The sequence below is a fragment of the Salvia splendens genome, chromosome 4 (assembly GCF_004379255.2).
Source record: "Salvia splendens isolate huo1 chromosome 4, SspV2, whole genome shotgun sequence".
NCBI lineage: Eukaryota > Viridiplantae > Streptophyta > Magnoliopsida > Lamiales > Lamiaceae > Salvia > Salvia splendens.
This window is the reverse complement of record NC_056035.1, coordinates 4,374,504-4,398,597: the sequence shown is the minus strand read 5'-3', so window position 1 is coordinate 4,398,597 and position 24,094 is coordinate 4,374,504. Positions and strand designations below refer to the sequence as shown.

General features: G+C 36.3%; 3 protein-coding genes across 4 annotated transcripts; 2 read left to right on the top strand and 1 right to left on the bottom strand.

Annotated features, from left to right (window-relative positions):
* Positions 1–10,717: 10,717 nt before the first annotated feature.
* On the top strand, positions 10,718–11,572 carry LOC121797998 (basic leucine zipper 43-like). Its single transcript, XM_042196806.1, has one exon. It carries the CDS (start codon positions 10,790–10,792, stop codon positions 11,444–11,446), a length of 657 nt encoding a protein of 218 aa, XP_042052740.1. The 5' UTR covers positions 10,718–10,789; the 3' UTR covers positions 11,447–11,572.
* A 1,143-nt stretch (positions 11,573–12,715) lies between these two features.
* Positions 12,716–15,984, top strand: LOC121797997 (chaperonin 60 subunit beta 4, chloroplastic-like). Of its 2 annotated transcripts, none has more exons than XR_006049996.1 (13): positions 12,716–13,057; positions 13,121–13,246; positions 13,423–13,560; positions 13,622–13,717; positions 13,788–14,030; positions 14,116–14,350; positions 14,423–14,592; positions 14,723–14,872; positions 14,940–15,044; positions 15,118–15,210; positions 15,294–15,386; positions 15,481–15,605; positions 15,682–15,984. XR_006049996.1 is itself a non-coding variant. In XM_042196805.1 (13 exons), exons 1-13 carry the CDS (start codon positions 12,899–12,901, stop codon positions 15,705–15,707), a joined length of 1,767 nt encoding a protein of 588 aa, XP_042052739.1. In that variant the 5' UTR covers positions 12,719–12,898; the 3' UTR covers positions 15,708–15,984. The 2 variants fall into 2 exon arrangements, 1 of the variants encoding a protein (XP_042052739.1); XM_042196805.1 differs by having other exon boundaries at positions 12,719–13,057; positions 15,473–15,605.
* A 5,524-nt stretch (positions 15,985–21,508) lies between these two features.
* LOC121799423 (protein SOB FIVE-LIKE 1-like) lies at positions 21,509–23,350 on the bottom strand. The gene has a single exon (XM_042198781.1). It carries the CDS (start codon positions 22,090–22,092, stop codon positions 21,736–21,738), a length of 357 nt encoding a protein of 118 aa, XP_042054715.1. The 5' UTR covers positions 22,093–23,350; the 3' UTR covers positions 21,509–21,735.
* Positions 23,351–24,094: the final 744 nt, after the last annotated feature.

The window sequence follows — 24,094 nt, the reverse complement described above, 5'->3', positions numbered from 1 at the left end:
GGCCAGACTTTTCAAATTCTCGGCAATCTCGTCGCTGTTGTCAGCGGTGCTGCTACTAATCAACGCCGTTTTCTTCGATCGCATTATTTGCGTCTCGTATTCTAATTTTACCTAAGCCCATACTTTGTTTGTGATTGTGAATATTGTGGAGAACGTTAATAATTAGGTTCATAATAAATTGGTCATGCAAGGATAACAAATTTTCATTTTCCATTTAGTAGACAAATTCAGGTTAGTCCAGCAACTTTAAAAAATTAGTTGAAAAAATCATGAATTTTGGATTAGTTCTCGGTCATCTCAAGCCAAAATATAAGGTAATCGATGTTTTTCAACCAAATAATGTCATTTTGTTTATGAATAGACTACTTCATTTTACTCATTGATGATGACGTCTATGTATGATTTCTCAGCTGTCATATCACAGTTTAGTCTAAAATTTTAATCATGGGACGATTGAGAACAAATTTAAATTATGGTTTTCTACTAACTTTTAATTTGCATAATGAACTAAAATTTGATCCAACTTAATTTGTGTTTATTCGTTAGTTTGCCCCATACTATACCAGAAAGTCAATCCATTGGTATGTACATATATACGAGGTTAAATTGAATCCCTATCCGTTTGGTTTAATTACATGTAGTTAATGTTTGTTTGGTGGCCTGATTAAATGTTTAGATATTACAACTAGGCCCAAAATTTTGAGTTAGGCTTTCGTCTTGGGCCTAATAAAATTCCAGTACAGCAATAAGAAAAGGCCGTGACTATTTTTAGTATTATAATTTCACATAACCATTAATTTGTGAGGTTTAAATAACTGCACTAATAATTACTCCAAAAACTTAATTATAATTCCAGTGAAACAAACAGTTCAAAATACTCATATAAAGGACGGAACTGTTTTTAGTCATGAACTCTACTTAAATGACTTTCGCAAATGGCAAGCAAGTTTCAAGAAAGTGGATGAGATGAAAACAAACACATTAAATGAATGGTTGATTAGGACCAGTAATAATATTGTAAAGCTTTGGAATTTTACAGAAGATCCCTTTCAAGTTAATTGTACCAACCAATTAACATGGTGATTGAGATCTTCAAGTCTCTCTATGCATGACATTTGTAGTTTATTGACCATTGAAAATCTTACAAAATCTTTTAGGCTTCTTACAACCACGAGTTAAATATTACTATAATAATACATCTGACCCAACTTTTATAATGGTAATAACACAATATAAAAGAGATGCAAAATATATTTTTATATGCTTCTTCAAAATTCTCAATATAGTAGGCGTTACAACGACAGTGTTATAGTTTATATATGATTATCCAGAAATCATGCACGCACACATAGATACAAGTATCATATGTGGATGAATAAATAAATAATAATTTTGAAGTATAGTATTTGTGATTTCTAACTTGAACTAATGCAAAATATTAGCACCTGATCGAATTACTAGCTAAAAATGTCTTTTCTATCTTAGCGATATTGTGGCTTGCCACGTAAGGATATTTTAGTAAATACATATCTCTATAAATTAAATAATAATAATAATAATAGTAATAGTAATAGTAATAATTAATGTTCAAATTCTTTTACGTACGTAACATACCCCCTCCCACAAATTATGAAGAAAGTTTGTGACAATTTATTTTTCCTCATTCTTTACACCAAAATTTATTTACAAATTAAACTTAAATTTTACTACTTATTGTTTGGTTTTGTTGCATTTTTTTTTCTCTTTTGTTTGTGATGAACTTGTCCTACTCGATAATCTTGTTAGCTTGAATATTTCCCTTGAATAAAAAAAAGTACGGAGATATATATATGCTTTGTGTCCATATGAATGGAGCAAATCATTTGGTTAGTCCCCCTTGCAATTTAGCAGTCCATGGACGGATCCGATGTATAAACTGGTGGGGCAAATGCCCCTCGTGATCATTCCCTTCTTCATCTTTATATATTTTTTACAAATTTTCAGATATATATATAAAATTACACCAAACATTCCTTGTCAAATAAATAAAATTTCCTATATTTTGTCCATTCTATAATGAAATCTTGGCTACGTCCTTGTAGGTGTCGGCATGAATACCTAAGGAAACAAAAAAAGGTACATAAAGAAGAAAATAAAGTCACAAACAAAGCCAACCAAGGCAAACCAACCTTTTATAAGTGACCTTTTCAATCAAGCTTTTCCCACTGGTTGGTTTGGAACTATAAAAAACAAATATTGAGGCCAAACTGGCCCTAGAAATTTATGGGGGGCGTTTTAGGGATGGTTGTCTATCGTAGAGAAGTTCATAACTTTTAATTCTACTTTAAATGGAAATATTTCTTATTGTCAAATAGTGAAAAATGGAAAAACTATAATAAAAACAAATTAAGCAGTCTACACTACATATATGACAAGATTTAATCAGAAGTCGAAATTGACAGTTCCAATTACATATATGGAGTGCTTACTACCTAAATTAACCAGCTGCATGCATTTCTTTGAGTTTTATATATTTAAGGGGGGATGTTTTATATATTGTTATTAGGAGTAAAATTTAAATATACTGATATAGCACATATATAGGAATCCTCAAATAGTCTTTTGTGGAACATCAAATTGACGAAGACTTTAATTTGTATCGACAAACATTGTTAAACAATTTTGTCATTTTATGTTACTATTGTTCCCCAAATCATAAATCAAATGACACAGGAATACACTAAGTCCACTTATAATTATTAGGATTGACTATGTAATCAATGCTTAATTGAATAGAAACAAGTAGAGAAGAAGAAATGGAGAGCAAAGAAAGGTTGAGTATGAGTTAGTGGTGGATGAAGCCAAGGGATTAATGGATGCACCAAATAAAAATAAAGTTATGAAGTTGACAAGTTTGTGCCACTTTTGTGTGTGTTGTTAGTTCAAAGGTGACTATAAGTGTATACCACTTTCCTTCAATGCTAATATATTGTGCGAGTGAAATATGTTTAAGTAATTATACTAGTCATAAATATTACAGTTTCGATGATTTAAGTACATGGGAATATTTATATTTATTTTTATCTGATTTAAATTAATTTAATTTTTCAACATGCAAAAGTGGCAAAAATGGACTGTATATATTAATAATACTACTATATCGCAGAAAAGCTAGTTTGTTTGTATACAATTGAATTATTAGAAAATCGACAAACTTTTAAAAAATACTCCATATTTGGGTATATTATATAAATGATGTTGATCGATACCAGTTTTGATAAAGAAACCCTAGACCTAGAACATCGAAGAAAATGCCAATTAATAATTGGTTAATCGACATTTACCAAACATGAAAAACCAGTGCATTTTATTACAACCTGACAGCTCTAGATCGGTACCCTGTTTCGTACACAATATCTGGCGAATCGCTTCATCAGAATTTTTTAACATTGTATTAAATTAAATTAAATTAATTTGTGGCTCAATTCATAACACATGGAACCTTAAATACGATTGGCGTTTTGATTGATGTGATTAAGTTAAGAGCCAACTATCTAAATTGATGCGTCGGGACTATTTTTTTTATAGTTAGGTAATCGATTAGTTGGTTATTTACAAGAAAACTATTAACAGCTTTTTGTTAACGACTGATAACGGTGTAGTAGTCTAATTCATGAAAATAAATCCACGGCTAAAGATCTATTGTGTTTGAGAATTTGAATGAATCGATACTATTTTTCTTATGCTATTCTTATATCACATTTAGTTATTTAATAGCTATAATACTATATTATAATTTCATCTTCCAATCATATTCTATATGTGGCCAATAATTTAATGGAGTATATTTTCAAATTTTGATCTATCCAACACTTTATAACATATGATAAATTACGAAGTTTGAGATTTTCTCAATCATCTCATCCGTCCTTTTTCTGGCGAATTACATGCTGATAAGGCCGTCAGTTTGATATAAGTGGGCCAACATATAATTAAGCTTGAAATTACATCTTGTTCACGTATTTGTAATTTGTTTTTCGAATTTTTAAAAATTGTGTGAAGGATCAGAATTTTGACCATCTTATGTAATTTACTTGACAATTAACACTATAAAAAATTATCGAGGTACATTAAAATTTTTTTATGGAAATTCGCACATTTTAATTACGTTAAGGATCGATCCTAATTCAATAAGATTAAAAATAATTCAAGAACTAAAAGTAGAACCGTAACAATATTCCATTTTGTAGTTCGTTGAGAGTTTCGATCATCATAATCCAGATCCTAATTAATAATTAAATTACGTTTATATTGAGTCCTAAACTGATGAAACTCTTTAATTAATTGGATGAACATAATTAACACGCATAATAAACTGCTTTAATTGTCCGCATTAGTGAGTGGATTAAGAGCCCACTAATCCTACGTAAGAGTGATTTAACATTCGGGAAAAGATTAGTAATGATTATTTTAACAAAGCACCATCCCCCACCATTAGACGTATCAAACAAAGTACAAACTATAAATAAAACAATTCGACAACGAAATCAAGATTAAATGATTCATCCAAAGACAATAATTTTGCAAAAATAGTGATAATTAGTTCAAATAAAAAATTCATTGTATGTCAAATCTATAATACAATATTGGCAGAAGGAATTATGTGCAAAATGATGATGGGCTTATCCTAATTCAACCAATGGGGGTGAGGTGACCTCATTTGAGAAAATAAAAATATATGAAAAAAAGTTGGGATTTTTGAGTGGGAATGAAAGTGGAGAGAAAGCAAGAAATCATCATGCTCTATGCTTAGTTAAAATTGAGAATTTTTTACGTTGATGGGGTCATAATTTTTATTGTGGCCTTAAAAAAATTGTTTGACGCATTGTTTGGCTATATTATGATTTGAGAATTTAACTAACAAAGATATATGGAAGGCGATGTTAATTTGAAAATAATTATTTTATTAGTTTTGTGGAGTACTTAATTATTAAGGACTTGTTATGACGAATGTACGAGCTTAATATCATTGTTTTAGGGACTTATATTATTGTAATATGAGTATAAAGGTTATGATGTGGATGGAGTACTTATAACTTACCTATCACAATACCGCATATGATGCTAATATATTTACTAATTTACATATGGGTTACTTAATTTTCTTTACTTTGGTTTGTTTAAAAGAATTCATCAACCATGTACGTAATAGAACAGCTAATATTTTAATTATTTTAAAAGGTAAATAATTTGAGATGTGGTTTATTTGATAGTTCCCAGTTCTAATATGAGATTAAAACTTAAAAGTACTCCCTCGTCTCATTCAAAATGTCTGCTTTTCTCTTTATAGTGTGTCTTATTCAAGATGTCCATTTTCAATATTTGGAAATAAATCTTTCTTTTTCTCCCTTCTCGTTAAAATATTCAACTATTTTTTCTCTCTCTATTTACTCAAGAATGTGGACATCTTGAATGGGGCGGAGAGAGTATCTATGTATAAAGATGTCAATCCACTTAGTCCACCAAGTTTTGGATCAACCTTACATAATTGTGAGCTAATTAAATTGGACGAATTAGGCTAAATGCTAGTATGAAATTACTGTGTATTTTTTTATTTATCATTATTTTATAATACCATATAAACATTTACAAAAGTTAAGATATTGATTATATGCAAACATGATTGTATGCTATTAGTGCAAAAATTAAAAAAATATGACATCAGATAAGAATGGCGTTCGATAAATATGGAGTTAGTTGAATGATTTAACATAGTTAAAAATGAATATTTGCATATTAAAAATTTAATTTAAAATTTGCAAAATTAAAATGACACATTACACATTTCGATAAATTTTAAATTATGTTCAATAGTAATGCATAACATTTCTCAATATGAACTTGTTCACTATAGTAAAAGCTAATGTGTATAGTTATATGTCATTTGTCCCAACAAAAATAAAATATTTATTTTGAGTTGTCCTATAAAAAATGACACATTTTTAAAAATGGAATAACGTCATCTCTGCTTTATCCTCTCTTTACTTGTTTCATAAAACAACGCTACATAAAAAACAAATACGTACTTCATATTTATTGAAACATGTTTAATTTTATTTATTTATGTATAGTTATTCATTTTTATCAGTGAAATGTGAAATTAGTTGTTAAACAAAGTAGAAGAATAAGCAACAGTTGTATGTGTGGTAGTAGTATATAATTATGAAACAAAAGGTGATGTTATGACATTGAACTCTAATACGTAGCTCCGTTATTCCCATTTCCAAAGCTACAGTCGCCCAACGTTAGACCAGCCTATACTTTGTTACTAGGATAAATCAAAATGATATAAAAATATTACTTGGCAAATCTTAAACAAAAATCTTGATACCCATAGGGATGTATTCATTTCCTTTTTGTATATTTTGTTCTATTGTTCTTTTTAATCTCAGCCCCACGATTTTGTCATCCGACGGTTAGATTGATGCCACGTGTCATTTAATAATGCAGATTTTTAGTTGAATAATGCACACCGACTAATAATGCACCATTATAGTGTAATAATGCATATTTTCAGTTGAATAATGCACACAGACTAATAATGCACCATTATTGTGTAATAATGCAGATCATCACAACCATCCAATTCAAGGATCCAAGGGCTGTGATTAAAAAGAAGCTTGGACTGAAAAGCTGCGAATGACCTTAACACACTCCTACACACATATGTATATTGTAAATCCCAAATATAAATTTTTTTTTCTATGTGTCCTATTCTGGTCGACTTGAATTTGATGGGTCGGGCAATGAAATTGTAAGAAGGTGCACCATGATGATCACCAAAACTTTATTTAACAAATGAATTTTCAAAACTAGTATGCCCCATGTTAGGTTATCATCACCATTCTTGTCTCTCATTCCTCTCAAAATCATGTTTGGTGAAAATTGGCCTAGTCTTCCTTTCAGCCCCCTCCGTACTTAACACTCCTCATTTCACTCCTAACAAAATATTAGGATAATTATTACTATCAATTATGATTGCATAAATACATAAAATTAATTTAGCATGCATTGTCTATGTACATATAGTGGGGAAATTTGAGTTAGTTTTGGGTCTATTTATAGAGTAGGAATTAATTGAAATGCATTTGACCCTACCTCGTACAATTTCACTGTGATCTGCAGTTACTTACACTATTTTTGAGTGTTACATTACATGACCAAAAATAAAGGGCAGCCATGAATAGTCGTTTTTTTCGTTTTTCTGTCATTTTCTTGCGTACGTTTTGTTTTTGTTGTTTTCCTAGGAAATTTTGTAGTGACATTTAATTGTAGTAAATCTTACTTTTGGGATTCACTCATCCAATTATTGTGAGGTTTAATTATTAATTTTGTCTCGTCTCAATGTGTTGAGTTGAATTAAGCCTATTTTTTCGATAGATCCAACTCATTATAGACTGTGGATTCAAGTTAAGTCTAAATAACATGAACCATATATGATGGTCTTCAGACAGGGACACTGATTGACGGAATTTGGGTGATTTTAAAATTATACAGATGAAAGTTGATTTCAAAGTTTTGATGTTCAGTTCTCTTTGGCTAACTTGATATTAAGCCCTTCTTGTTTGTCTTGTCTAGATTACTCGATACATGACTCTAAGGGGGTGTTCGGTTTGCAAGATTGTATCCGGGATTAAATTTGTAGTGTGTTTGGTTCATGAGATTCAACCCCTCAACTCAATCCTAGATGGATAATCATGGGATAATTATTCATAGCTAACCCCCTATGACTAAAATAATTGCACAACTCAATCCTAAATTGTATCTTGGAATTATTTTATCTTACAAACCGAACATCACCTTAGTGTTTTATTGATGATTACTTTGTGTTACTTTCTCGATCGTACCGTACCGTACCTATTTTGTTGTTGGTTTTTGTGTGTTTTTTGTTATTTGGCCTTGTTGCCATTTAGAGAAATTTATTGACTTTGCTAGCTGTATTTTTTTTGGTAGTATTATGTAGAGTTATATAGCTAACCTTTTTGGTTCGAGACTAATCTAGCTTTTATATAGAAAAAGAGCGATGCATTGAGCAAAGTTTTATGAGATTAAATATTTATCCAACTCTCTCTCATACTTTTTATACACGCACATTGAAATCTAGACTGTCTAGTATTCTCAATGAATGCTTCAATATCACTATAAATATTTAATTAAGAATCAATAAATTAATTATTGTTTATATTCTTTCTTCCCTTTATATATTCCTATCCTCGGATAATTAGAAGTTTCCGATACTTACTTATTGCATGGAGTTTATTCCTAATTCCCATCTCAACTTTTCTTGAGATAAGAATGTTTCGAAGTGGGGATGCACCTAAGCCAAAAACCCTAAATTTTAAAATCAAGTTAATAAAAGTAGTGAGCATTAAATATTGAAACACTAAACCGATTTTTCTTTTTCCAAAGTAATAAAGAAAAAATTTATGCGGTTGCAAGTTGCTACTGAGATTTGGCCCAAGACTTTTTTAGATACATTTGCTGCATTTTATTTTAATCTGAAATCTTTTTTCATTTAGTTAGTGGCCACCATAGGTTGGATAGGAAACACAATTTTTTATAATAAAATAGGCTAATTAAAATCATCCACACTCTATGTGTGACAATGACTCCCTAAAATTGACAATTTTTCCCTCTTATTTCACGCGTGAGTCTGCGTGTACGACACATATGAGTTGCAGAAAGTTTCAATGAGTTGAAACTTTTAATTAAATACTAGTACTAAATAATTAAACATTCTTGTGGAAACTTCCATTATAAAGTAATTTTGATTGAGATAATTCTATCTTGAATAAAAATAAAACAGAAATACATATAAAATGTAACTCAAATAAAAATAAAACGTTAATTAATATTAAGTCAAAATAAATAACTTTACTATACCAAAATAACTTTACTATACCAAAATCAACTGATGCAGACATAGTAGCAAACTAAATAAGAATAACTTTTTTTTTCTTGAAGAGACATAAACTGCATTTCGCGAAAAAGAAAAACAGATCGATTGATGTCGATGCTTGGGAATTTTTTGTGACGATGTAAAATATTTAAGAATAACACAAAATGAACAAAAAAAGAAAAAAGAATAACCCAAAATTTACAAATTCGATTCTCATCCAACTAGCTATCACAAACTTTATATCTGCACAATTGTCTCCAAAGATAAATTAGGCAGAAAACCTCAGCTGCACTAGAATATTTTTCTTTTTGCTTAACTTGATTCCAACTGATTCAAATAAAGAAAAAAAATAGTCACACTACTACTTAAGGATATTCTATCCATTTCACTTATCTGTGTATATTTACATATATATGTCCTATCCTATGCAATAGAATATCATATGGAGTATATAATATAAAGTATTTATCCAAAAAGTATTATAATCAAGCAAGCATATAATGTCAAAAAAAAGTGGTGAGGGTCTATCGTTCTGTGAGTTTCCTGCCAACCAATGAAGCATATATAGGCTTAGCTCATAGCCAAAAATTCTTGATTCTGAGCATATATTTTGTGGCGAAAAACGACGTAATGGGTTTGATCGGACATGTAGTAGAAAAAAGGTTCGGAAAGCAACATATCAAGAACTTCAACATGTTTCGATGATCAAGTCATCTGATCAAGCAGAAAACCTCAAATTCTTGTAAGAAATCAAAAGAATAGTGAGTGAGTGAGCCCGAGGCGAAAGATAGCAAGTAGAGGATGCAACTTCCCACTTGCCACCACTACCAGAAGATGAAGAGACATCAAAAAATATGTTGGCAAAAAAAACAATAGAAAGTGGTAGCATGAAAGAATGTTGAGGTTCACTAATTCAAAACAAGGCCATTTAGCTGCTTAAAGACAAGAATGTCCTTGCATTCTATCCACAACCAAGTAACTAAATATAGACTGTAAGAAAAAAAATAGTTTAAACTTTTTGCCTCAGATTACAGTTGGAGGCCATTATTACAAGTTGAAATATGGCACAACTTGATGAATCTTTCTTTACCATAGTATACCATATTTGCAGCAAGTCAACTAATAAAATCATTTTCAAGAAGTAGAAAGGGATTAATAGTACTTCACCTATGTATATATAATTATATATCCAATGTATCTATCCATGAACTCACACTTTAGTTTATACATTGATAAGTTGAGCTTAAGACAACTGCTTCTTTACCTCCCACTTTCAATACATCATGCTTCATCCAGTAATTAACAATATAAAAATTTTCACAGCCTAAGTTTAGGTATTGCATCCAAGCAATATGAGCCATATGAATATAAAATATGGGACCCTTCTATCCCAAATCCCTTAGTGCTCATTGAGTCATCAAATTATTATTCAAATTGACATCTTAATTCTTCCAAGTCTGATAAATATTTCTGTTTACCTTTATATTGACTTAGATTTCGTCACCACCCCTCCAATGCCATGAGGGTTTTTCTATAATATTCTTGATTTTTTTTTTATTGCATACCAGGATTTAAATTTTACATATATGATGATCACATTCACACCATGCATGCACAATTCAACATGATGCATCTACATATAGTGTATGATTAAGGGCATAATAGAAAGGCATTTCCCCCCACACATTAACAAGAAATGGGACCAATCATTACACATGTTTATGCATACATCATCCATTTATATCTACCTTCATTTTACTCAAAAATGAGCTTTAATTTGCTTATGTAAGCTTCAACCCCTGAAACCTGTTGCCCTCATGGCCTATAAATACCCCTCCCTCTTCAATCTTCATGCATTCCCATCTTCTAATCTCAACAAACAAAAATCATTACATCACACCAAAGCAGCAAACAAAACCAACCAAATCAACCATGATCCAATCAGAATTCCAAGAAATGAACTACTTCACCTCAGCAGTAGAAAGCCTACCTTCTTTCCCAGCCTGCAGCTTTGGCCTCAACCAAAGCAGCAACCTTTTCTTGACAAACCTGCAGCCGAGCATCCACACCCGGATGCACGAGCTGAGCCCGAACTCAACGAGCAATTCGACCTCTGACGAGGGCGATGATCAGCAGCAGCATCAGGTGATCGATGAGAGGAAGCAGAGGAGGATGATATCCAACAGGGAGTCTGCGAGGAGGTCGAGGATGAGGAAGCAGAGGCACCTCGACGAGCTGTGGTCTCAGGTCCTCCACCTCCGGACCGAGAACCACAGCCTCATCGAGAAGCTGAACCACGTGTCCGAGAGCCACGAGAGAGCCGTGCAGGAGAATGCTAAGCTCAAGGAAGAAGCCTCTGATCTCAGGCAACTCCTCACAGATATTCAAATCACCAACTCCTACTCCATTTTCAGAGATCTTGATGACATTCCTTGCAACACGGCTTATCTCAGGGCCGAATCTTCCGACCAGTCTGTTACTACTACTTCCACCAACCTGCTTCACTAGTTAACTAACGAGAGAGAGAGAGAGAGAGCTGCTTATGTCGTTTACTTTAATCTGCATGTTGTTTAAGAACTTGCTGCTAATGTATGGAAATGTTTTGATTCACATCAATTAATATCTTTCACTTCATCTTCGCCGCATAATTATCCAAAAACGGAGTGATCATCAAAGATAGTTACCCCACCAAAACCAGTCACCATTAAAATGCATAAAAAAGCAATCTTGATTAACAACACAAAGGCTCAATGCTTCATCACAGCATAAAAACTGTACATACATACATACATACAGAGAGAGAGAGACAAGAGATAGTGGAGAGGCTGGTGATAGTGGATCATAATTGAAGAGCTGCTGCCATAAGCAGCAAAAACATTCAAAAAAAGGGATAAGCACTAGAAAAAAATCAGCTACTGTTTTTATCTTATTATGAGGTAATAATTCAATCCAGTCGCAGCGAGCAATTTAGAGACAATAGAAACTATGATTTCAGGTGTTTCTGGAAGTGGTGGGTGGGACTGTTCTTGCATCAACAAAATTGGCGCATAAAAAGACAACTAAATTCGTCTATGCTTGCCCCTGTTCTTAGTGTTCGTTCCACTATTGCATTCTCCATCAATGGATCAAACCCTAAAAATATCTTCAGTTTCGAAAAGGGGGAACTATTATAATCCTAATTCATAATTATGGGCGTGATTCTGATCAATTAATTTCAAACTACTCCTAATTTTCTAATCGGTATAGGAACGAATTTGCATTGGCCTACATAGATTAGTATAATATGACAGGTTAATTTTCACGAAGACGATCGGAAGAAGAGAATAGGCGACGGCGACATAGATTGGTAAAGTTAAAGAAGAAAGATGGAATTGTAGAAAGAGAAAATTCTCTTCTTCCTTTCTTTTCAAATTTTAATTTTCTAGAAAAAGAAAAAGAATCGAAACTTCTTTTCTGAAAAAGATTCTTTATAGAGAACTAAATGCATTTTCATAACACCATTTTTTTCTAAAGTTCTCTAATGTAATCAACTTTTTCATAATTATGAATAGATGATTTTGTTTAATTCATAGATGGTGATGTTCAGATATGATTTTTCGACTAATATATTAGATTATAATTTCACCAAAAAAAATTGTGAGATAGTTACAATAAATCCATAATTCATAATCTTTTCGGCTGGTTTTTAAAATTATAGTAGTACTAGAATAGATCGAAATTTTAAAAAAAAAATCTATAATTAAAATGTGGTGTATCTTCTAATTTTACTGGTCAATTTCCTCCTGCATAGAGCCAAAAGCCCATCAAGTAGTAAGATAGGAGTATTATCTATCTCAATTTTCTCTTATCCCTCTTCTGCAACTATCTGGACTCCCTCTTGACTCTTGATGCAGAAGCCATATCAAAAGACTTTAACTCAAAAATTTGTTTGTCCAAATTCTTACTCCAGCACACTGAAACATGGGATGTTCATTCAAGCCATTGCCTGCTGCCTTCACCAACCAACCACTGCTCACTAAAATTGCCAAGAAACCTTCAATTTCCTCTGCCTTGAATGCCAAACCGCCAAAAAAGGATTTGTACTTCAACCATGATGGTTCTGCCACTCAAAAACTATTGGTATATTCTTGGCTATCTATGTTCTTTCTTTTTTGTCTTTTCTTACTATTTTGGTTTATTCAGGCAGGGGTTAATAAGGTTGCAGAGCTTATTGGAGTGACAATGGGGCCTAAGGGGAGGAATGTGGTGTTGCAGAACAAATATGGACCTCCCAAGATTGTCAACGATGGTGAAACTGTGCTTAAACAGGTTCTTCCAGATTGTTTAGTACTAGTATTCATTTTCTCATCTGATTGAAATTCTGAGTTGAATGGGAAAAGCTAGTGTGACTAGGGGAAGAAGTAATGTGGTTTTTTCAATACAACGATTGCATTGTACTTTACTTGTTGAGTAGTGATCAAAGATTGTTATGGCTACTAGTAAAGATTGAGCTGGATGATCCTCTAGAAAATGTTGGAGTGAAACTGGTGAGGCAAGCTGGCGCTAGAACGAATGCTCTTGCTGGTGATGGTTGCACGACGTCCATAGTTCTAGCGCGAGGCCTCATTGCAGAGGGTGTTAAGGTACGGTTTCCTGCACTTTCCCATTACATATGTGAAGTTTTAACCATGTTTCTGGTTTAAGGTCGTTGCAGCCGGCTTGAATCCGGTTCGGGTTTCACGAGGGATTGAGAAAACAGCAAGAGCCCTTGTTGCTGAACTCAAATTGTTGTCTAAAGAGGTATCATCATATCTTTTGCTATGTTAGGAAAGTGAGGAAACATTGAGCTATATTGGGGAAATTTTTTAAGGTTGAGGACCATGAACTTGCACATGTTGCTGCTGTGAGTGCTGGGAATGACTACGCTGTCGGAGACATGATTGCTGATGCTCTTCGCCAAGTAGGACGAGAGGGTGTTGTCACCATTGAGAAAGGGAACTATGCGGAGAGCAAGCTAGAGATAGTCGAAGGGATGCAATTTGATCGTGGCTACATGTCTCCTTATTTTGTCACTGATCGACGGAAGAGGATAGTGGAGTTTCATGATTGCAAAGTGAGTTTCATGTTTAGCCCTTTTGATTTCTGTAACTGGAATGGGAAACTGGGATCTGACTATTTTTTTCTTGCAAGTGCTGCAGTTGCTGTTAGTAGACAAGAAGATCACACATCCAAAGGAGCTGTTCAAGATTCTTGACAATGCAGTGAAGGAAAAGTACCCGATTCTCATTGTTGCAGAGGGGATCGAGCAGGAAGCTCTGACTCCGGTCATCAGGAACAAACTGAGAGGGGTGCTCAAGGCAGCAGCCATCAAAGCTCCTGCCTTTGGCGAGCGCAAGAGCCACTGCTTGGATGACCTTGCTGTCTTAACCGGAGGTGTGGCTGAAATGCAGTTTCTTTGCAAGTCTTCAATCACGGTATACTTATTTGTTCGTTTTGCTACTGCAGGCACTGTGATCAGAGACGAGATGGGGTTCACGCTTGAAAATGCACGCGTAGATATGCTGGGATCTGCTTCAAAAGTCACAATTACTAAGGATTCAACCTTGATAGTGACTGATGGAGCTACTAATGAAGCCCTGAAGGAAAGAGTAAGGCAGCTGCAGCGGCTCGTGGAGGTACGTTTCCGCTACTCTAAAATGCTCAAAATTAAGCAACTACATTACTGAACACTAGTGAAGGATTTTGAAACTTAGAAAAGGAAATGTTTATTGCTTTGTAATGAATAAGTGTTGCATACTATTACAGAACACTAGTGAAGAGTTTCAAAAGAAGATTTTGAAGGAACGAATAGCCCGATTATCAGGCAGCATAGCACTGCTTCAGGTCGGAGCAAAAACAGTCGTTGAGTTGAAGGACAAACAGCTGAGAGTTGAAGATGCAGTGAATGCAACAAAGGTAGCTGCATATTTCTGTTTATCTGCTGACATAGAAACTTATCAAGTGCACTCATTTATGTGATCAGGCCGCGGTTGAGGAAGGCGTAGTCGTTGGTGGTGGCTGCTGCCTATTAAGGCTGTCCACAAAGATTGATAAAATCAGAGAGCAATTAGACAATGAAGAGCAAAAGGTAGTAATAAAAAAAGACATGTTTCTTCCTAGTTTGATCTCAAACTTTGGCTTATCAGTAAGTGTATCTGCAGATTGGAGCTGACATTTTCAAGAAAGCATTGTCTTATCCTGCAAGACAGATTGCCAAAAACGCCGGTGTAAACGGAAACACTGTCATCAACAAGGTCTATTCATACATGCTTATCCTAACAGATCATGCAATACTAATAACCTCGACTTGCTTTTGAAGTTTTCAAAAAGTGTGCAGGTTCTATCGTCGGATGATGTGAGATTCGGGTACAATGCTGCAAGCAACACGTACGAAGATCTCATGGCTGCCGGCATCCTAGACCCTTCAAAGGTGTGCTGAAATCAAGAAACCGGATTTAGTAATTTAACTAGTGTTCACATCTCATTTAAAGACGCACTCTATTTTACTTTTGTAAGGTTGTTAGGTGTTGCTTAGAGAATGCTGCATCGGTTGCAAAGGCGTTCTTGATAGCTGATGCGGTTGTTGTTGAAATCAAAGAGCCATTTACGCCGAGAATGATGACAAAACCAAAACCAATGCCAACTTCAGGTAGTAATATATATACTGCATTTGCAGTTTATGATCTTCTTCATTGTATTCCAACTTGATTTTTGTTTGGTGGTAGGTGTTGGACCCTTTAGCCAAGATTAATCAAGATTGTGATGTTGAAGAACTGATCAACCAAATTCCTTATTTTTCACTACAAATTTCTGCTAATTAAACACTACGTATAGTATTGCTCACCAATATTTTGGATATATTTGTTTCTTTTTCCACCATTTTCTTCTTGTGCTTTGTATTTTTTTATTGTTAAATTCTGTTATACCAATAGTCAATTTGCAGGATGCAAATTTCAAGGCCGATAAGCCCACGCTACGTAATACTTATATTAATATTTATGAATAAATTTTAAATGCAAAATACTCAATTATGTATATATTACCATTAATTTGCTAGCAGCAATTCACAGTTATTAACGTTTAATTATTCTAATTAAAACTTAATCACCCTTATTAATATACTATCTCTGTCATATGGGAGTCTTAGTGATATAATTCATATACATTTATCACTACTGGAAATGTTAAATCATAATTTTGGTTAGGGCTTACTTTTACTAATTGGAGTGAATTAAATCCTAATTATGATAAAATTATTTGAACTCCCTCGATTTATTCAGCTAAGTCTACCCGAGTTGGGCCGAAGAGAACCACCTCTATATGGGTACTTATTTAGCCCAAACCCGTATTTGGAGTGGGCCCATTTAGAATGATGAAATAATCATGTGCCACGCAGCCGCAGCGGCAGCTGCTGGGGCGGCAATATGTGGTGTGTCGATTCTCATCTCTCCCGAGACGCCATCGATAGTCGATAGATACACAGACCGTTATATAAATATTGGTTGCAGAAACCCACGCAGATGTGAAAGCAGAACCCTCTCAGCTCATATTAGGGATTTATCCGATTTTATTGAACAATGAAAGAGGGAGGGAAAGAAATGGCGATGGTGCTGATGGGATTGAGCGTGCAATTCGTCTTGGATTTCGTGGTAGCGGGTATTTCCCTGATGATCGGGATGGGATTATTCGCTTTCATCGCTTCAATTCTATGCTCCGCCGCTTTCTTTCAAAACGCCAAGGAGATTAATTGAGATGGGATGTGCTTCCGTGAGTATTCCAATTTCTGTTTTTTAACCCTGTTTTTTTCCCTAATTGAATTCGTTTAAGTATCGTTGTATGGAACTGGTTAGTGGAAATTTGTGTATAGAAACATGGAGTAGAATTTTGTAATCGAAAAAGCCCAGCTTGAATCAATTGGTGGAGTCTTAGGTAAGAAATTGTTGTAATTGAGTAACTCTGTCACTGAAATCTGGAGTGCAATTTAATTCAAATCATCGTTTTTTATCTAATCCATAGGAATTGATTGAACATGGAAGTCCCATAACTTCAATCATACTATCTGAATTAGAATATGACATTGAAATGCAGAAAACACCATGTTTCGATTTTCAGTTTGCTTCAAGATGTGTGATTGTTTTTGTCATTCTCCCATTCCCTTAAACAAAAAGATTGTATTATCATGTGCAGAAGATATAGTAATATCTTCTCCTTCCCCACATTTCCTTCAAAATTTGAATATGCTAATTTATCACTTACTTGGATTTATTGATTGATTTTGAGCATATTTTATTTGCCTAACATTGTTTTATTTGGCAGGCTGAAAAGAGTTTTTGTATGTAAATTATCACCTGTATAAAACTGGATATCTGCTTTATGTTATTACAAAATCCACTTTACATGAATACTGTGTTTCATTTCATCAATATCTCCACTTTATGCTGTTACAAATAATGCAATGCATTGATGTAGTGTAGAGATCTAATTAACTGAGATGGTGACAACATTTTCAGTCTAATTACTCACAAACATAAACTATTTTTTCCCCTAGAGTAGACCATTGAACCACCCGGATTGTGGCCGAGATGGCGGTGGCCGGCGGCGGTTGTTGACCTGCCAGAGTGGTAGTGTCTAGTGTGGGTGGGATATGAATGTGGAGGAGCATTTCTTGTTTTTTTTTTTCTGATTTTCTTCTGTTTTTTAGGCAATTTTTTGTGTACGAAGTTCACGATATGGATATATATTGGATAATGTTGAAAAATTGGAGTTTGAACTTATGGTTGTCATGTTGCCATATCCTTTGTTGTGCAGTGCAGGTCTCTTAACTATTTCAAATTTTCATTTGTTTTAGTCCTTTTTATGGAAATGCGAATTGTTTTGTTTTTTTCCATTCAAATCCTTAGAGCATGCGCAATGGCGTCCGACCGGCGTGCCGGACGTCCGCCCAGGACGTCTGCCACTGTGCAAAGGTGACGCGGATATGGACGTCCGCTGTAGACACCGGAGTTCCGCTGCGTTCCCGGGACGTCCGTGCGGACGTCCGTCATTGCGTTGACACACGGACGTTCGCACGGACGTCCCGATTTTTTATTTTATTTTTTTAAAAAACTCTATATATGTTAGGGAGATTTTTAAGGAGTTTCGAATATTGTAAATCAGTCATACGACTATTAGAAATTATATTTTCGGATGAATTTTCTACACAGCAACTTTAATGGAAATAAAAAATTTCCAAGCTGCCCTTTGGACCCTGCTACTCGGGGGCGCTGCCCCCGAACCCCGTCTAATCATAATGAATTCAAACAAACGTGCACTCCGTACTTTCAAACTTATATGATGTCTCATTATGACAATATTGATCAATCAAGTTAATCCAATTATACTAAAATTACCAACAATATATATGGCTCGTTGAACTATGTATTTTTTTAAGAAATTATGTATGTTTTTTTAATAATTATGTAACTTTTTTAATAAAGTGGTTGCATTTTCTCCGTATTTGTGCCAAAATTTTAATTCCGTAAATTGTTTAATTTGGTGAATTTGTGAATTTTTATTATTGTGGGAAGTCCGTCAGGATGTCCTTGGGGATGTCCGCCACTGTGCAGTGGGAAGTCCTTCTGACGTGACAGGAGGTGTTTTTGGGATGTCCGTCGGGACATCCGCACCACTGCGGATGCCCTTAGAGCATCCGCAATGCCGCCCTTCCCAGCGGACGTCGGAGAGGCTTCAGGGAAGGGCGCGCGGGACGTCCAACATTGGGGCGGAGAGGGGCGGACACGCCCGTGGCTTGCGGGCACGGGAGGGGCGCGGTCGTCGCGGGACGTCCGTGCCGACGTCCGCCATTGCGGCGACGTGCGGACGTCCTGTGCGGACTTCCCATTTTTTAATTTTAATTTTTTTTATTTATAAATCTATATATACTGCTCGTTGCACTGGCGACGGGGACGACGAGGAGTGAGGCGGGGGTCGCATTTGTCGAAGCTAGGGGTTGTATTTTTCTTGTTTCAAAATTATGCATTTTTTTAGATGATTATGTATGTTTTTTTTTGTTTTTAATGAAATTGTTGCATTTTCTCCGTATTCGTGTCGAACTTTTAATTCCGTAAATTGCATATTTGTGAATTTGTGAATTTTTTTTATTGCGGGAAGTCGCAGGAAGTCCTTGGGGATGTCCGCCATTGTGCAGTGAGATGTCCTTATGACGTGGCAGTGCAGTAGGAGGCCCTTGTGACGTGGCAGGAGTGATTTTTGGGAAGTCCGTCGGAAAGGGCGGAGGGACATCCGCAGCATTGCGGATGCCTTAGAGCATCTCCAGTGGGCGGACATCCCACTAGGACATCCACTAGGACATCCCAAAAACACCTCCTGCCACGTCACTAGGACTTCCCATCCCACTGCCACGTCACTAGGACATCCCCTCCTATGTCCGCCCTTCCCACTAGGACATCCCGCAATAAAAAAAAATCATACATTTACAAATAAAACAATTTACATTTACGGAAATAAAATTTGACGTCAACCCCTCCGAGTCCAAACCTCATACATTATTCGAAAAAATTACGGGAAAAATTAACAACTTTATCGGAAAAATTAACAACTTCATTGGAAAAAACATACATGATTCGAAAAAAAAATTGCATACTAATAAAAAAAAACTTCATACATTATCACGTCAACCCCTTCGAGTCCAAACCTCTTCGATGATATCCTGCTGAAGTCGAACATGGGCATCTGTTTGCCGCATGTCGGCAAATGCACGCAGCCGCGCGACCTCTCCATGAGGTACCCCCATATTCACATTCGCGGTGGCCACGCCGTGACTTGGACCTGCACCCGTATCATCTTCGTTGGTCCACTGAGTCAGTTCCGCAGCTTCATTTTCGACAATCATGTTGTGCATTATGATACATGCGTACATGATATCGCCGATGTTGGGAATATACCACTGCCGTGCAGGACCCTTCACAACCGCCACCGACTCTGGAGCACACCAAATGCCCGCTCCACATCCTTGCGCGCTGCTTCCTGACGGCTCGCAAAGTATGTCTTATTTTGTCCGAGCGGATGCTTGATTGACTTCACAAAGACGGGCCAGTTTGGGTATATCCCATCCGCCAAATAGTACCCCATATTATGCTGGTTGCCGTTGGCGACGAAACTGATGGCGGGACCAACGCCATTGCACTGAGCGTTGAACAGGGGCGACGACTGGAGAACGTTGATGTCGTTGTTGGACCCGACGACTCCAAAATAAGCATGTCATATCCACAACCGGTAGTCAGCTACAGCTTCAAGGATCATCGTGGGATGCTTGGCTTTGAAGCCGGTAGTGTACATCCCCTTCCAGGCGGCGGGCAGTTCTTCCATTCCCAATGCATACAATCTATGCTGCCCAACATCCCAGGGAACCCGTGCACCGACCCATGCATATCTATCAGCATCTGACAGTCTTCGAGGCTCGGACTCCGAAGATACCGCTCCCCGAATATCGCTCTCACGCCCGCGCAAAAATTCTGTAGACACTCGACGGCTGTCGACTCGCCAATATGGAGGTACTTGTCAAACATGTCGGCCGCGCCTCCATACGCCAGTTGTCTGATTGCGACAGTGCACTTCTGCAAGGGCGTGAGTCCGGGTTTGCCAGCTGCATCCTCTCTGATCCTAAAATACAGGTATCTTCTCTCTAAAGCACCCACGATGTGCAGAAACAGCGGACGATGCATCCTAAAGCGTCGCCGGAATAAGGCTTCCCCAAAACGCGGTTGCGGAGCGAAGTAGTCCGCATACAACCGAATATGTGCAGCAATGTGGTCACGGGGTACTTGAGTTCGACGATGGATCGGCCGAGGTACCGCCGCCTGCTGCCGCCGCTGCAACTTCTGTTGTAGCAGCCTCTCTATCGCACCTTCAACAGCGACCTCCAACTCATTCTCGCTATCACTTTCACTAGACATTCTAGATATACTTGAAATTAGATGTAGAGAGAGTAACTTGTTAACACAAGTGGTGCGAATGAAATAAAATTCGACGAGCCGTATATATAGAGTTTTAAAAAAAAAATTTAAAAAACTGGACGTCCGACCGGACGTCCGACTGGACGCCACAATGGCGGACGTCCGCCCGCCCGTCGCGCCGACGTCCGAGGACACCCGACGTCCTCACGGGACGTCCGTATCCGACCCTAAACGCCACAATGGCGGACGTCCCGGTCGCCCGTCGCGACGTCCGACCGGATGTCCGACCGGACGTCCGCCATTGGAGATGCTCTTAGCATCTTGGAAATTGCTTACTGTATACAATGCCTTAGCATCTTGGAAATTGCTTACTGTATATAATAGGAATTGGTCACTGTAAATAATAGTACTACATGTGAACTGTTGTGGTAACAATTAAGTGATTTATGTTATTACAATATGTCAAAAATTACAAAACCGGTTAATGTAGATAAACAAACCTCTTGTCCGATTCCACCTTTTTTAAAACAGTTATTTTTGTTGGGAATTTCACATTATTTTTTCATCATCTTCATTTCACATGTCCGAGTTTACTTCATTTCCAAATTGACAAGCTTAATTATGCGATTGCAACTAGCAAAGAACAAATGGAATCAGCAGCTATTTCACTACTGAAAAAAAAAATCAGACAGCTTGCTTGCTGCTGTCTAATTCAAATTCTAGCTGTTTACTAGAATGAACACACTGCAAAATGTCTTATTGCTAACTTCTGCAATCCTTATATACTCATTCACCTCGAACAAGGACAAAAAATTGAAACGATTCTTACTTCTTTCTCGATCTCGTAGCGCAATCCGCATTGCCTTTTGCTGCCTTAATCTTCTCAGCATGCTGCTTCATATCGCCTTGTTTTTGCTCTTTCTTACCACCATGTTTCCTCTCGCTGGTGCCCTTTCCATATCCGTAGCCAAGGTGTTTGTTATAATGCCCAAACTGATCACTGGGAGCAGAGGAAGCATCAGAAGCCATTGAATCATCACTATCTGCATCTTTCTCCTTGTGCTCTTCTCCACCTTTGCTATGCTCTTGATCATCATCGCCGTCGTCGTGTGGAGAGCCTATATATGCCGTCCACCCCGACTCGTTGCTGCTGCTGCCTTGAGGGAATTTGGAAGGATTCATTGTTGGTAGAGAGAGGTGAGGGAATATAAATTTGTGATGCTTTTGTCCTATTTATGGAAGAATTTCTTGACTGGAATACTCTTCATCACTTTGAATGTTTCATGCATGAAAAAAATGAAAGTACTGATTAGCTGTCTATGCAGATTGAATTACACCAATATGTGGCCTTTTATTTATAAAGTTTAAAGATGGGACCTTTTTGCAGGTTAAGTTTTTTTTTCACTTGATGATTAACAGAGATTTTAGACCCTTTTACGGCAATGTCGGCCCTCAAAATCTTGATGCTCTTTTTATGTATTCACAAGCATAAAGCTGTCTGTGGATGATGACAAAAGGCGGGCGGAGCCCCACCCCGCCCACGAGCATGGTAAAATATGCGAAATGAGACTTGTTGTGGTCGTGGTTTTGAACCCTTTTTATAAGTTGTGATGGTATCAAAGAGGATGAGAGGGAGGGAGTCAAGGGACCCTTCAATTTCAGGTACTCTTTATACAATTATTTTACCTCTGAAAAAGGCTTCGAAACCTTTGTCATGTCATCAACTAAGAGAGCTGCCTTTCATGTGGAGTATGCAGTAAATCCAACTGTGTTTTTGGATTCTTCTAGTATTGGGTTGAAATGGCATTAGGAAGTCACATTTAAAACCTTGCTGTTATTTTTTTAACACAATGATCATGGAATTTTACTAGCATTTTGGACAATGTTGTTGTAACATTTTTTGTAGCTTTCACCTTAGCTATCATCACATTCTTGGAAGTTATAGCATGTTTGCTGAAAAGGGGTCTACCCCTTGACAGAAAAAAAAAGGTAAAGGGTATTTATCATCACTTTTTTTTTCCTTGGATGTTAGTATAACATGTTTGCATAAGAGGGTTGATGTAGGAAATGGACGGATGTCGATCTGATTTGGAGCCTCGGCTTGGCCATATAACGGCGTGGTTCCCTACCACAGTGTCAATGGCTTGGCCTATTCTCTGTTTGGACTTGCATTCATTGTCTCAGTGTGTTGAATTGTCTATGTGTTTTCTCATTCGGAAATTGACTTCATTTCTGGAGTTGGGCTCCATTTTGAGACAGTTTCTTGGAGGTTTTCAATCAGTGGGACAAACAGGGCCTTAGCTGGGGTTTGGATGAAACATTTTGTTGGTTTGCACGTTTTGGTTACTGGTTTGAAAATGTGGCAGCTAAGTATAATTTGGATTGGGATGTTGACAGTGTTGGGGCTCTTTTATTCTGCAAATGTTGTTTCATCAACAATTTCACGTGTATCCACTAACCACTCCGACTAGATTCCTTATTTTTAATAATTTTTAAGGAAATGGCAAGAAAGTTTTTTGTAAAAGGAAATGAGACTAAAATGGAAAACTAAAATTAAATTTTTTTTTGGAAGGATATAATACTAAATTCAGCATTTTCTTTGGAAAAATGGAAACATTATGACCAGACGAATATATTATATACATCACGTTCCATAAACTAGTTTTTCCCTTTCTTTAGGCCATCCACAATAGGAATAGTCCAGCAATAGCTCAGCCATAGCCCAGCCACTGCCACATCATCAGCACTAAAAATCCTTCTGCCACATCATCAAAACAAGCAAATAGCCCAGCAATAGCCCAGCCATAGCCCAGCCACATACTATCCACATCATTATTAACAAATATATACAAAATGAAATAATTAAAAATCACACAATATACGGAATTAAATTTACGACACAAAAATGAGAAAATTCACTAATATTAATAAAATATAAAAAGTACATTAATTAAAAAAATTACATAATTAAAAAAAACTAATGGCGGTCAATCCTCCGTGCCCATAACTCTTCAATTAAATCCTTTTGGAGTCGAATATGAGCCGCCGTTTGGCGCATGTCGGCGTGTGCTTGTAAGAGGCCGGCTTCATCGTGAGGTACCCCACTCCGTACGTTGGGGGCGGCCACGCCGTGGCTTGGACCGGCTTCATTATCGTCGTTGACCCAATTGGTCAGTTCGCCACC

Bases quoted from the DNA above. Each gene is read 5' to 3' on its own strand.
- LOC121797998 (XM_042196806.1), top strand. From the start codon at position 10,790: ATGCATTCCCATCTTCTAATCTCAACAAACAAAAATCATTACATCACA.
- LOC121797997 (XM_042196805.1), top strand. From the start codon at position 12,899: ATGGGATGTTCATTCAAGCCATTGCCTGCTGCCTTCACCAACCAACCA. The intron at 13,247-13,422 runs GTTCTTCCAGAT...CTACTAGTAAAG, and splicing joins GTGAAACTGTGCTTAAACAG to ATTGAGCTGGATGATCCTCT. The intron at 13,561-13,621 runs GTACGGTTTCCT...TTCTGGTTTAAG, and splicing joins TCATTGCAGAGGGTGTTAAG to GTCGTTGCAGCCGGCTTGAA.
- LOC121799423 (XM_042198781.1), bottom strand. From the start codon at position 22,092: ATGAATCCTTCCAAATTCCCTCAAGGCAGCAGCAGCAACGAGTCGGGG.